Source organism: Haemorhous mexicanus, chromosome 7 (assembly GCF_027477595.1).
Source record: "Haemorhous mexicanus isolate bHaeMex1 chromosome 7, bHaeMex1.pri, whole genome shotgun sequence".
NCBI lineage: Eukaryota > Metazoa > Chordata > Aves > Passeriformes > Fringillidae > Haemorhous > Haemorhous mexicanus.
In genome coordinates, this window is record NC_082347.1 from 22,409,664 (window position 1) to 22,421,594 (window position 11,931).

Sequence of the window (11,931 nt, forward strand, 5' to 3'; positions counted from 1 at the left end):
CTATGATGAGAAAACAGACTGGCCATCAGAGTGGGAGGAGTTCCCTCCCCACACCTTCTATTGCATTTGCAGGGAAAGAGAAAACTGCTCCTGATTTTCTAGCAACAGTTAAAAGACACAGTTTATAAAGACAGTTTATATAATCAGCAAAAGTGGAATGAAAAAAAGTGCAAGGGGTGTGTTTCCTCTTATGTGCACTAGAACACCTATAGCCCTTTCACTGTCCAACTCTGCCCACCCTTTTCTGATCTCTCAGAGTGCCTCTCTCTATCTCTTTCAGAGCTCCACCGCCACGAAAGCATCCAGGAGAAGAATGTGAAAGAAGCCAAAACTAAGTGCAGAACCATTGCATCCCTGCTGACAGATGCACCCAACCCCCACTCCAAGGGGGTGCTGATGTTTAAGAAACGCAGGCAGAGGGCTAAGAAGTATACATTGGTAAGCTTTGGCAGTGTTGATGAAGACCGCTCGTACGAGGAGGAAGACGGAGTTTTTCCAACCAGTGAATCTGAATTTGATGAGGAAGGTTTCTCTGATGCCCGAAGCCTAACTAATCACTCAGACTGGGACAACACATACCTAGACATTGAAAAATCCAAATCTGACTCTGAACAGAAGGAAGAGAAGCAAAAAGGTTTGAGTGAGGCCTCAGGTAAAGGAGCACGATTATTTGAGCAGCAGAGGGAACGGGCTGGAAAGTACACAGTTGAGAAAACACCAGTGCAGAAGAGCCCAGCACTTGCCCCAGCTGCCCAGCCAAATCAGGGCACAGTGAACGGAGATATGCCTGTGCCAGAGAAGGCAGACAATGTGCCCCTCAGCATCCACCTGGAAGCTGTGCAAGTGCCCAGCAAGCAGCCAGCCCCCGCTCAGCTCCTAACTGCCCCCAGCCCCACTTTCCTCCCTCCTCCCCCAAGCACCCCTGACCCCTTCTCTGCAAGTTCAACAAGCATGTTCAACAGGTCTGCACGGCCCTTTACTCCTGGCTTTTCTGGTCAGCGTCCAGCAACATCCTCTGTCATCTTTAGGCCACCTGCACCCAAAAAACCCACTGAAAGTCTGGGTGGGCAAAGCACAGTGGTTCCCCCTTTCTCACCTCTGGTTCCAGGAACACCTGCCAATGCACCAGTGCCAACACAGCGTGGTCCAGTCAGCTCCTCCACATCTCTGTATATTCCTGCACCAGGAAGACCAACATCACCACTGGAGTCACAGCCAAAAGGGGGAGGAAGTGCTTCAGAGGTCAAGCCTTCTGCCAACACTGCCCGGACATCCACCACCTCTATCTTTCTGTCAACTCCCTCAAAGCCAGGAGGGGATGTGGCCTCTGCAGCATCCCAGCCACGAGTCCCTGGAACAGCCTCTGCTTCATTGTATATTAGTCCAGCACCATCACAGCACGTGAGAAGCAGTTCCCCTGTGCCAAAACAGCCTTCTTCTGCCATCACCCCAGCAATGCCACGACCTCCTTCAGAGCCCTTAGCCTCCAGGGAGCAGAGGATTGCTGTGCCAGCTCCCCGCACAGGCATCCTGCAGGAGGCTCGCCGACGGGGCAACAAGAAACCCATGTTCAGTAAGATTGAGGAGAAGAAGAAGAATTCACCCAACCCTGAGCTCCTGTCTCTGGTGCAGAACCTGGATGAGAAGCCAAAGGGTGACCACCCTGCAGCAGGCTTTGAGTCTGGGCCTGAGGAAGACTTCCTCAGCCTGGGTGCTGAGGCCTGCAACTTCATGCAGTCCTCAGGCCGCAAGTTCAAGACCCCACCTCCAGTGGCCCCCAAGCCTCAGCAAGATGCTGGATTGGTAAATGGGGCCCAGGACATGCCTCAGCTCAAAGGCAAGGGGGCAGAGCTCTTTGCCAAACGCCAGAGCCGCATGGACAAATTTGTGGTGGAAACAACACCGAAGCCAGACTACAATCCCAGGACCCCTTCTCCATCCCCTTCTCTACCCTCATGCTGGAAATATTCACCCAACATCCGGGCTCCGCCTCCAATAGCTTACAACCCAATGCATTCCCCTTTCTATCCCCTGGCAGCCAGCAAATCTCAGGCTAGCAAAGCAGAGAGCAAAGTGAAAAAGGCACCTGGCCAGAAATCAGGGATCAAGGTCATTGATTTAATGCGCCACCAGCCCTATCAATTGAAGTCAGCCATGTTCTGTTTTGGGGATCCCCCAAGCCCCAGCACTCAGACTACTCCTGGTCAGCCAACCCCACAGGCTAGCTCATCCTTCATGGCAGCCAAGCAGGTCCCTGTGAAAATAGCCAAGACCCAGGAGATTCGTCGCTTCTCCACTCCGGCTCCCATGCCAGCCTCCAGCAGCCTGGCACCCACTGTGCTTGTGCCCCGCTCAGCCACCACTCTGGATGAGCCGTTGTGGAGAACAGAAATGGCCTCTTCTGCCCCTGCTACACCAGCACCCTTCCAGGTGGAGCTCAGCCCCTCACCTAAGCCATATCAGAGCTCCCCAGAGCCTGGACAGGTGGGACAGGGACCTCCTCCAAACTCAGCCTCTGCCTCTCGGTTTCAGGTGGCCAGGCCCAAATTCTCTGCAGCAAGAACAGGCATGCAGGCCAATGTGTGGAGGCCAAGTTTTGGCCATCACTGAGGCAGGCACCCCTCCCATCCCGTCTGTGGCCCCACAGAGATAGCGCTTGTTTTGTCTTTCATGTCAGCTCAGTACATTGGGATGAGTGACACAAAATGAAGGAAAAAACCCCCAAAAAATTACTGCCCTTCAGCACTACCCCCTTCCCCAGCCTCCCCTTGGTCTCAGATGGGATGCTTCATAGAAAGGCTTACTGGCTGTGGCTACAGTAGGAGGAAGAACATGGAGAGAGGGCACGTGTGTGGTACACAAAGACTGGGAACTTGTACACAGCAGCAAAACCCACCTCCAGAAAGGGTGAATGGCAAAGATTATCTCACATGGAGACACACATGAAGCAGTAGTTTTCCTTTCCCAAGGGCTTTGAAGTCACCCCTGCATGGAAGGAAACTGGGAGGCAAGATTTTTCCAGGAAGAAAGGGTGAGAGGTGGGATTACAGAGCAGAAGCTGCAGCTTTCCCATGTGACTGTTCTTCTCTCTGTACATGTTCACTTGTGTGTGTACACACACATGCACACAGCAACACTCAGCAGGGAGTGAAAGGACAAGTGGGGCCTCACCTGGGACATTTCTCCCAGAACTCCCTCTGTGGGGGCATGGGACAGAAGGCAAGAGAGCAGAGTGAGCAGTGGTGTTTGCCCATGCACATGTGGGCAGTGTGGCCTGCTCCCGAGAGTGCCCATGTGTGCCTGTTCCTCAAGTCACCAGGGCTGGGGGTAAAAAGGAGAGTCATCCTAGCTGTACTAATTACCACTATCAGGTCTGGAAATAGTTTGCTAATGAGGGGCTTTGAGGGGACTTGATGGGGCTATCACGGGAACTGCAGAAGGATGTATCCATTTTTGAGGATACACAAAGTCAAAGCTAAGTTCAGGCAGTGTCTGGTTGGCACAAAGAAAGGCCCTGCAGCACCAGTCCCACTGAACAGGATATGGAAGCTGTAAGTAGAAAGGTGGATTGCATGGGAGGAGGTACAGTTGGCTTTAAAATGAGGCAGGACTGAATATGCATTTGTTCATGATCTTTTGGTTTAGTTCAGGATAGAAGCGGGGCTAGATTAGAAATGGGTCATGACATAAAACTTGCTGAAAGCTTTGTGATGAGGGAAAAACAGAGGGCCTTTACAGACATTCTCAGCATGGAAGTGGAGGTCAGGAAAACAGAAAGTCACAAGTAAAACTTCATATGAAATGACTTAGGTATTATTGTGGGGCCTATTTGGTAAAAGCTGAAGTGCTCTGAGAATCCCAGAGGATCTGCATACATGTATACAGAGTTCAGTTTGCTGGTGATGCTGGGGAACCAGTACTGGTTATTCCTTGAATGTCCCAAGCTAGCCTCCAACTAAATCTCTATACCACAGGCATACAGAAAGAAAGCACTGCCTTCCCAAGGAAGAATTCAGCATTTTAGTAGGGACTGTGCATGTGTGTGTGCATGTCATCATACTCTGGTTTACACACCCCCGGCCATTTACTTTCTGCTTGTGATCCTCCTTTGCCAGCAGCCACTTTTCCAGGGTGATCCCACAAGTACACCAAGAAAGTATTGCTCCTGGAAATCTGGCTCCAACACAGCAGATGCCTCAGCTGCAGGGAAGGGGTTTGCCACCTCTTTCTGGGTCAGGGTGCCCAGCCTTTTGAAAATCCAGAGGAATGTGTACAGGAGGCAGAATGAGGGTCTCAAAGCGCTCTCTCCTTGAGACAGGTCTCCTCCTCGTTAGACTTGCTCCTTGCTTCAAGCAGTAGCCATTCCCTGACTGGACTGAGCACAAAGTTTGGATATACAAAAGTGTAGGTTCTCGGGGGAAAAAAGGAATGCTAGTGGGTCTGAAGCAGTCTGTATGCAGTGCAGGTAGTGTTGTTTCATACTAAATCTAAGCCAACCTTCTTCTGCACAGCAAGAGCTTATGATGTGTAGCTTTTTCCTGATAGCTGGGGCTCCACTTTTTCTTGGAGGCTTGAAAATCTTTCTTTGTGAGCACCTGGAGATTTTTCATGTGTGCTCTCCTGTGAAGAAAAAGAAGGCTGGAAAACCAAGCCAGCACCTCTGATCCTGGACAATCTTCGGAGGGAGAGAATGAGAGAAAAGGAGAAGTAATTCACAATTCTGCCTTTGAGTCCTTCACACTCTGGCTGGACTTTTTTTGCACGCCTATGTTTGCAGTGCACATTCCTGGTGGCCCTGAAACATATAATGAACATGCTGGGAAGAGAGTAGGACAGAACTTACACCTTACTTGGCACACTGTCAACCATGATTGTAAGAAAAGCCATGGGAATACCTCGAGTTAATGGCCAAAGATGAGGCTGAGTCAGAAGAGATGCTGCCTCTGGTTGTATGACATAGGAACAGCCAACCTGAATTGATGAGGAGATTATGTCCCTGAAAAGCCCCAGAGAGGATGTCTTAGGAGAAACCATTACCCCAGTTAATTCAGATCACCAGAATCCATTTAGCTCCAGTGAAGAGGAGAAGCCATGCTATAAAACCTATCTCAGATGATTGCTTTCTCACTCATCCTGTACTGCATTGCATTGCCAGCATTTCTGGAAAAAAAAAAATTAAAAAGTAAACAAAAAAAAAAAGAAAATAAAAAGAAAGAAAGGAAAAAAAAAAGACCTGTGTACAAACTGAACCTCTGTGACTCTTCCCCAACATGGAGGGAGGAATCTTCTATTTTATCTAGGAAAGCTCTATGAAGGAACTCAAGAAGTAGCAGTGCTCCAAAAGCTTTGTCTCTCATCTTGTGGAGTGTTGTCTGTCCCTGGCTAGCGATTTAAGCCATTAGCCTTAGACAGACAAGCTAGCCCAGGCTGAAAGCATTATCAAACTCAGGTGTAGAGAGGGGTTGTGTGGACCAGAGGAAGGGTGCTCAACACAATTCTGCAGTTAAGAAATAACCTCAGAAAGTTTGAATCTTACTCCAGTATCCCTTTCCCTCAGGCCCCTAAAGTAAGTGCTCTCAGGGCCTGAAAGTCTCAGGAATTCATTTTGCCACTGGAAAAATAAAGAAGTCTGGCCTCATTATGTAAGGGAGATTGCATGGGTTTAGTATTTTAGTGATCCCACTCCAGATTTCTGGGAGACAATGATTTCTGCTGAGGAGTGATTGCCAAACACCATTCAGTGTTAGATATCATGATCCAAGTCAGTGGAATAAATGCATTTGCCCCATAATTTCTGATAGTGTAATGGGCAGGAAATGAAAAATTTAGGTTTGACTGGAGAACAAATATTAAATATAAGAGCAAGGAAAAGAACCAAGAGGCTGGGAATCCTGCATTTTACTTACATCCTTGCTTCAAAGCTATGTTTAGAAGCAAAACCGAAGTAGTTTAATAGATTTCAGCCCCTCACAAACTTTTCTGGATCCTATGCTGCCACAGGACTGATCTGCAGAAGCAGAGGCTGTTGCAAATGAGGCCTACAGTGCTCACGTATCCCAAATAAGGCCTGTAGCTGCAAGTAGCATGAGATGAGAAATAATACTGAGATGCATCTGTTAAGTTTTAAAGAAGAAACCTGAATTACTGCTGGCTTTAAGCAGCTCCGCTAATGTCTGCTCATGAAAATACTGTGGCTGGTCTGTTAAAAAGGTCACAGGTGAGGTTACAAGGAATACTTTTGAAACGTGTAAGATTGTCTTGAGCCTCTCCAAATGTCTAATTCCTCAGCTGCTGAACAAGCAAAGACATAAACAGTTGTTTGACAAGTTTTAGCTCCCACCTGTTAAGTTATAAGCTGCAGTGGTAGGCCAAACCCCAGTGTTCCTTTGTTAAGTATTTGAAGATGTCTTCATGGGGTCTGATTTAAAACTGCCTATCATCTCTCCTCTCTAGCATGCTGCAGGCTACACATTGCAGCTGTGGCAATTCAGGGGTTTTATCTTTGCTTCAGAAGTAACAGTCCCTTCCCTCTCAGTATATGAGAACACTTACCAGAGATAACCTCAAGACCCTGCAGCACCTGGGAGGAAGCATCTCAGAAGAGACTGGTATGATGAGGAGTCACTGATACCAGACATGAGCACAGTGTGAGGCAAGATTGTTCCTCTAAAAGAATATGCTCCCTTTCTGCTGTAATATCCAGCACTCCTACTAAACCCTTTTCCTAGAAGAGACCCATCAGTGCTCTGAAAATGGGAGCCCAGCAGCAGCACTCTGTCTGGTGAAAGGTGTGACCCCAGATGAACAGATTTGGCATCTTTGTTTATAGAAATACCTTTTTTCCTTTTCTGTTTTGTCTTTTTTTTTTTTTTTTTCCAATTTACAATCACTTTCTATTTGTTTGTGCAGAGAAATAAACTTGTGATATGCACTTTACATGTGGCATTTTGTCACTTTCTTTGCTTGGCACACAGGAGGAATTGCTATGTGTACAGCACATACATTTATCACTACCTACTACAAACTGCTAAGGACAAGAGAATATAAGGAGCTCAAAAAAGGATGGGATGTCTCAGCAATAAAAACACCTAGGTTGGACTTAAAGCCTCTATACATTAAAAAGGCACCATGCAAGCAAAAACTTAAGTGAGATCCAAAACTTCAGTACTACAGACTACAAAACACTCACTCACTGACAGATTGAAGACATTTGTGGACCAGCCTGAGCTGGCCTGCCCCATCACTGCCCCTCAGCCTCTTCTAACCTAAACCCTACCCTCTGTTTGTAAATCCAGTATCAGTGGAAGTTGGTCAGCTCTGATAAATCCAATTAGAAACTTGCATTGAACAATTCAACTTAATATTAACCAAGATATCAGAAAAACAAGTCAGTCAGAAAATCAAATATATCCCATTGTATTCCCAGGCTCCAAGTCTAATTCTAACTCTAAACTTAACCAATCTAATTCATGTTAAAGTCTACTCAGTTTCTGGGTCCTGAGAGGTTCATTGTGTTCAATTTAGGACAAGTGTTAGCAGGTTGCCTTTCCCTGAGTGAGACATACCTCACTCACAGATAGCACATCCTAAACACTGCAAAAGACTCTGGGATCAGCTGTAGGATTAGACTGCAGGCTCTGGACTGCAGGCTCTGGACATTTGTTCAAGTATAGTTTTGTGGAAGTTTGTCAGATTAATTGTAAGGAGGGCTTCTTTTTGCAGTGGTCTGGAGGTAGGTTGTGGGACTATCCAGGATATTTCTGATTGACTTGCCATCAGAAAATGCAAAAAGGGGCAGCAATGTTTGCTGATGCCAAACCTAAGCTTCTGTCCAACCAGAAGCACAGCTCCCAGAAAAGTGAGTATACAGATGCACAGGCTGCAGATTAGGACTGCATCTTGTTTTGCTTAATAAATCTGACATAGTAGGATTATCAGCTACTCCAGATGGTTTGACACATTGCAGGACAGTTGCTGTATCTAGGGCTCTTAATTAAATTCCCTGTTAACCTCTACAACCTTCTCAAGTGAGAGTCATTTCCTCTCAGAGCAGATCATGTCAGAAGGAGCCAGACAAACAGACTTTGAAAGGTGGAAGAGGAACCTGCCAAGCCAAAGGATTACTAAACAGCTATGTAGCAGCCTAGGGATTAACCTGGCCTTCAGTACCCATCTTAGAGAGAAGTTTAAAACCGGAAAAAAATAACGTGCGTAGTGGAGATATCTACCCCCAAACAACCACACTTGATGGAAGGAGAATGTGCGGCCAAAAGCACAGCAGGGAAGTACGTGGCACACAGGAAAGACAAGGCTATTCCCCGACAGTTCAGACCTATCGTTTCAACGGCCACTAGATGTTGCCACTGCTCTGCTCTGAGTTACCCGGGGTTTTGGCATTCGCCTGATGTGGTGTTAAGTCAAGAGGGTTTAAAATCTTAGGAAGTCCTTTCTTCCTAATCTATCCTCTTTTGACGTTCACATATGGTGTTGCTCAGTCCCACATACCAGAGGAGGTCAGGCTCATACCAGAGAGTTTTGGCAGCCAGGGGCTTACTGCAGCTTGGGGGGGATTCCTGGGTCACGCAGACAAACAGGCTGCCCAGTGAGTAACACGCCACGGGAGCGGCAGCTATTTGCACACACACTCCAGCTCTGTGGTCAAATCCCACATATTTCTGTCCCAGTCCTATGTCTCACTGTGCATTAAGCCCACTTAGTGGCTCAAAAGAGCCTGGCATTTATTATTTCTCCTACTTTGGTGCGACAAGTCTCCCTGATGTCTGTGTAAACTGGAACAGGTTAAGAACACATGAAATATTTTACAATAACAAAAATTATATTTGTTTTATCATCACCACCATAACAATAACCAGGAAAAAAGCATCAAACCAAGAGTCATGCAACTTTTTTCCAGAACTGATTGAATAATGTTGGAATCTGCTGTTTACTTTCCACAAAGATCAGTCCTGGGCATCAGGGAAAAAGAAGAACAAGGGCAAGGTTTAATTCTCCATCTTAGAAAAATTAGAGTGGTGAAGACTGGTGCTGTTTCCTGACTTCTACATGATCAAAATGTGCTCTGGACACAGCTCTGCTGCTGATGCTTCACTGGAGTACTGCTTGTGTCCATTTAGCAGCTTAATAAGGCAGATTTCATATGCTACTCTTTAAAGAAGTTTATAGGCATTGACAACTTGAAGTTAGACCATTTGAAATTAGGTGTACAAGAATGTAGAACAAAAATAAATTAATTTTGTCAGAGAAAGCAAAGCTTGGTTTAGGCTGTTCCTCAGGTCATGTAAACAAAAGGTGTCTTTGGAAAGAGGGAGGTGGTCACAGTGAAATAAAGACAGTTTCTTGTAGGGTTATAAACTCTCTGAAGTGGTGAAAAATCCTATAGGCAGCACATATACTACCCCACTGGCATGAATGGAAATTCCATGTACTTAAGCAAGGATTGAATTTAGCCACCAAACCACACCATGGTCCAGGTAAACCCTTCCACCCTAAACAAAATGAAACCACCTCAAGCGCAGCTTGTAGTGATTAAAACCCCTTAGCATTGACTAGTATGAGTGGGTAAGATAACAGTAACATAACAGATATCTTCTTCTGAGTTCATTGCATTATTTATGGCAGGGATAGAAGATTGGTACGCTATTCCAGTGCAAAAAAGCCATTGACCTGCTGAACTTGGCACTATGGCAGGACACAAGTGAAGTCTCTGCTAGACCCACAACTGACATTTATAGACTTGTGAACTAGACATTCCTATGTCTCAGGAGAAACTGTGTATGGAAAGGAGAAATGAGCAGGATTTAGTTGTCAGTGTGGAAACTGAAAATAAAGACATATAATTTTATTTGAAGGTAGAGAAGGAGGTAAGAATCTCAGTTTAAGGTGTATCTTGGTGCTTGTGTCAGACACAAGAGTGCCTTATACAAATCACCCTATAAATCCTGGTGCCATACTAATAGATTTAGGGCTCAGGCTCCATTCAGTTCCTTCCAGATGCACTCTTAGGTCCCATTTCTCACCTGGTATATGTATAGTTCTCACATAAGACATTAACTAGGCAAACATATGCTTTGTACCCATCACACCACAGTTCCCATCACTCTTTAAATCTGGACTTTAGCATCCCTGGCCTTGACCCTGACTCTGTTTGCCTCTTGCCCTTTGGGCTGGGGATCCACAGCAGGCTTTTGTCTCCTGGAGCTGGCTCATCCTGAACTGTAAGTGCCTTGTTCCTGGCCCTAACTGCAGGTCATGCCTGCTCACAGTCTGATTGAGATCCTCACACACCATGCTAAACGTGCCTTCTTGCTATTGCTTTTCTCTAGTCTCTCTTGAGTTTTATAAGAGCGACTTGTAAAGAAACACATCTGTTTCCTGCTCACTTGCAATTACCATGGGACACTCTGCTCCCTTCCAGAACACTCACCTTCTCTCTCTCTCTCTGCAGCTGCCTAGGGTGGGAGGAAACAGAGGTGCACCAGGTCATGTGACAGGGAAGAGCAATTACATACTTCCCTGCTACATCATCTTTTGGAGCTACACCATGCCTCAAAATCCATCAGGTTCTACATGATATCTAGCTGGCACAAGCTTCCCCTAAGGTAATTTGTGCTCAGAAAGGCCCAGGAGATAACTGGAGAAATAAAACAACAGCTATAGAATGGTCTGAAAACAGCTGCTGGAAGCAAGTAGAGAGGAGGCAGAGTTTAGCATCAGCCTAGTTACTGCAAAAAGGTGCCATGTAATGGTAGCTGTGTTTCTCAACTTCTCACCTGATGATATAAATCACATTAATTTCTCAGATGATTATCAAAATGGAGCTAGAAGCTTCTTAAATTTAGATGTAACTCTACCTCATGCCTTTGGGAAAGGAGAGGCAAAGGGCTCTGATTTTAAGCAATAAAGTATCACACTGTTTGTTCTCACCCCGTCCCTCCATATGCCACCACCTTGTGGCAGGCAGTGTCTCCCTTGATGAATGATGAATGAGTATTTAGAGCACAGGAATTTGAATAGGAGAGCAGCATCTCCAGGAGCACAACTGGATGTCACAGCAGACACTGGGCACTCTGGCCAAATGTCAAGCACAGTGCTAAACCAATCCAGAAGAACTAACATGGTGAGAAAAACACTCCTCCTTGTACAATCTGCAGTGAGCAGGGCTTGGCAGCACCAAGAGACCCGCTCCTCTATGGCCACTTCTGCACAGTGGGTGTGACGTGTGGACAGATGGTCAGCTGTGACAGTAGCATTTGACACCCTCCAGCTTTGTGCAGATGTAAATGCCTTCACCAGGCATGAAGATCTGTGAGGGTGCCCAGAGCAGGCAGTGGGTGTTTACAGTTTAATTGTGCTTATTTTACACTGGAACTGCTCCAGGGATTTGCTCCTGAATCACTGGCATGGGAGTGTGAGGGCAGGATCTGGGCTGGACATCACTCTGGTGCCTCATCCCAGCTCAGTGAAGGACGCAGCGCTCTCGTGGGCAGTGGAAAGTGTACATCATGTTGTTACAGTAGATATAAATGAGGGAGAATCAGAGCTGTGAAATAGGCACAATGCTAGGTATACATCGTGTTATATGGATGCAAGCAAGAGGAAAACTTTAGGCCAGGAGAATGCCATATGTGCCCTAACTCCAAGCAGGATATAAAAGCTGTTTTCCTATTGCCTATAGGAATGTTACAGGAGTCTTCTACAGACCTTCTTAACAGTACTGGGGATTAACACGAAGTGCTTCCAACCCAGTTATCACCCTGCAAAGTTTTATATGCATTTGGTGCAGGAAAAAACAGCAGCAGAGTGTAGGGAAAAAGGAAAGCGGCTATGTCCTGATGTTCCTTTGTATCAACTTTGCTTGCAATTCTCTGTGCAAAGAATTTTCTATTATAATGACAACTGTGTTTTGGGTTT

General features: G+C 46.2%; 1 protein-coding gene across 1 annotated transcript in view; it reads left to right on the forward strand.

Annotated features, from left to right (window-relative positions):
* SYNPO2L (synaptopodin 2 like) overlaps positions 1-6,936 on the forward strand; it is a 35,486-nt gene extending 28,550 nt beyond the window's left edge. Inside the window, exon 4 of the mRNA XM_059851377.1 lies at positions 281-6,936. Coding sequence (XP_059707360.1) covers positions 281-2,610 — 2,330 coding nt within the window. The 3' untranslated portion in view covers positions 2,611-6,936. The remainder of the gene's footprint in view (positions 1-280) is intronic.
* The last annotated feature ends 4,995 nt before the right edge of the window (positions 6,937-11,931 follow it).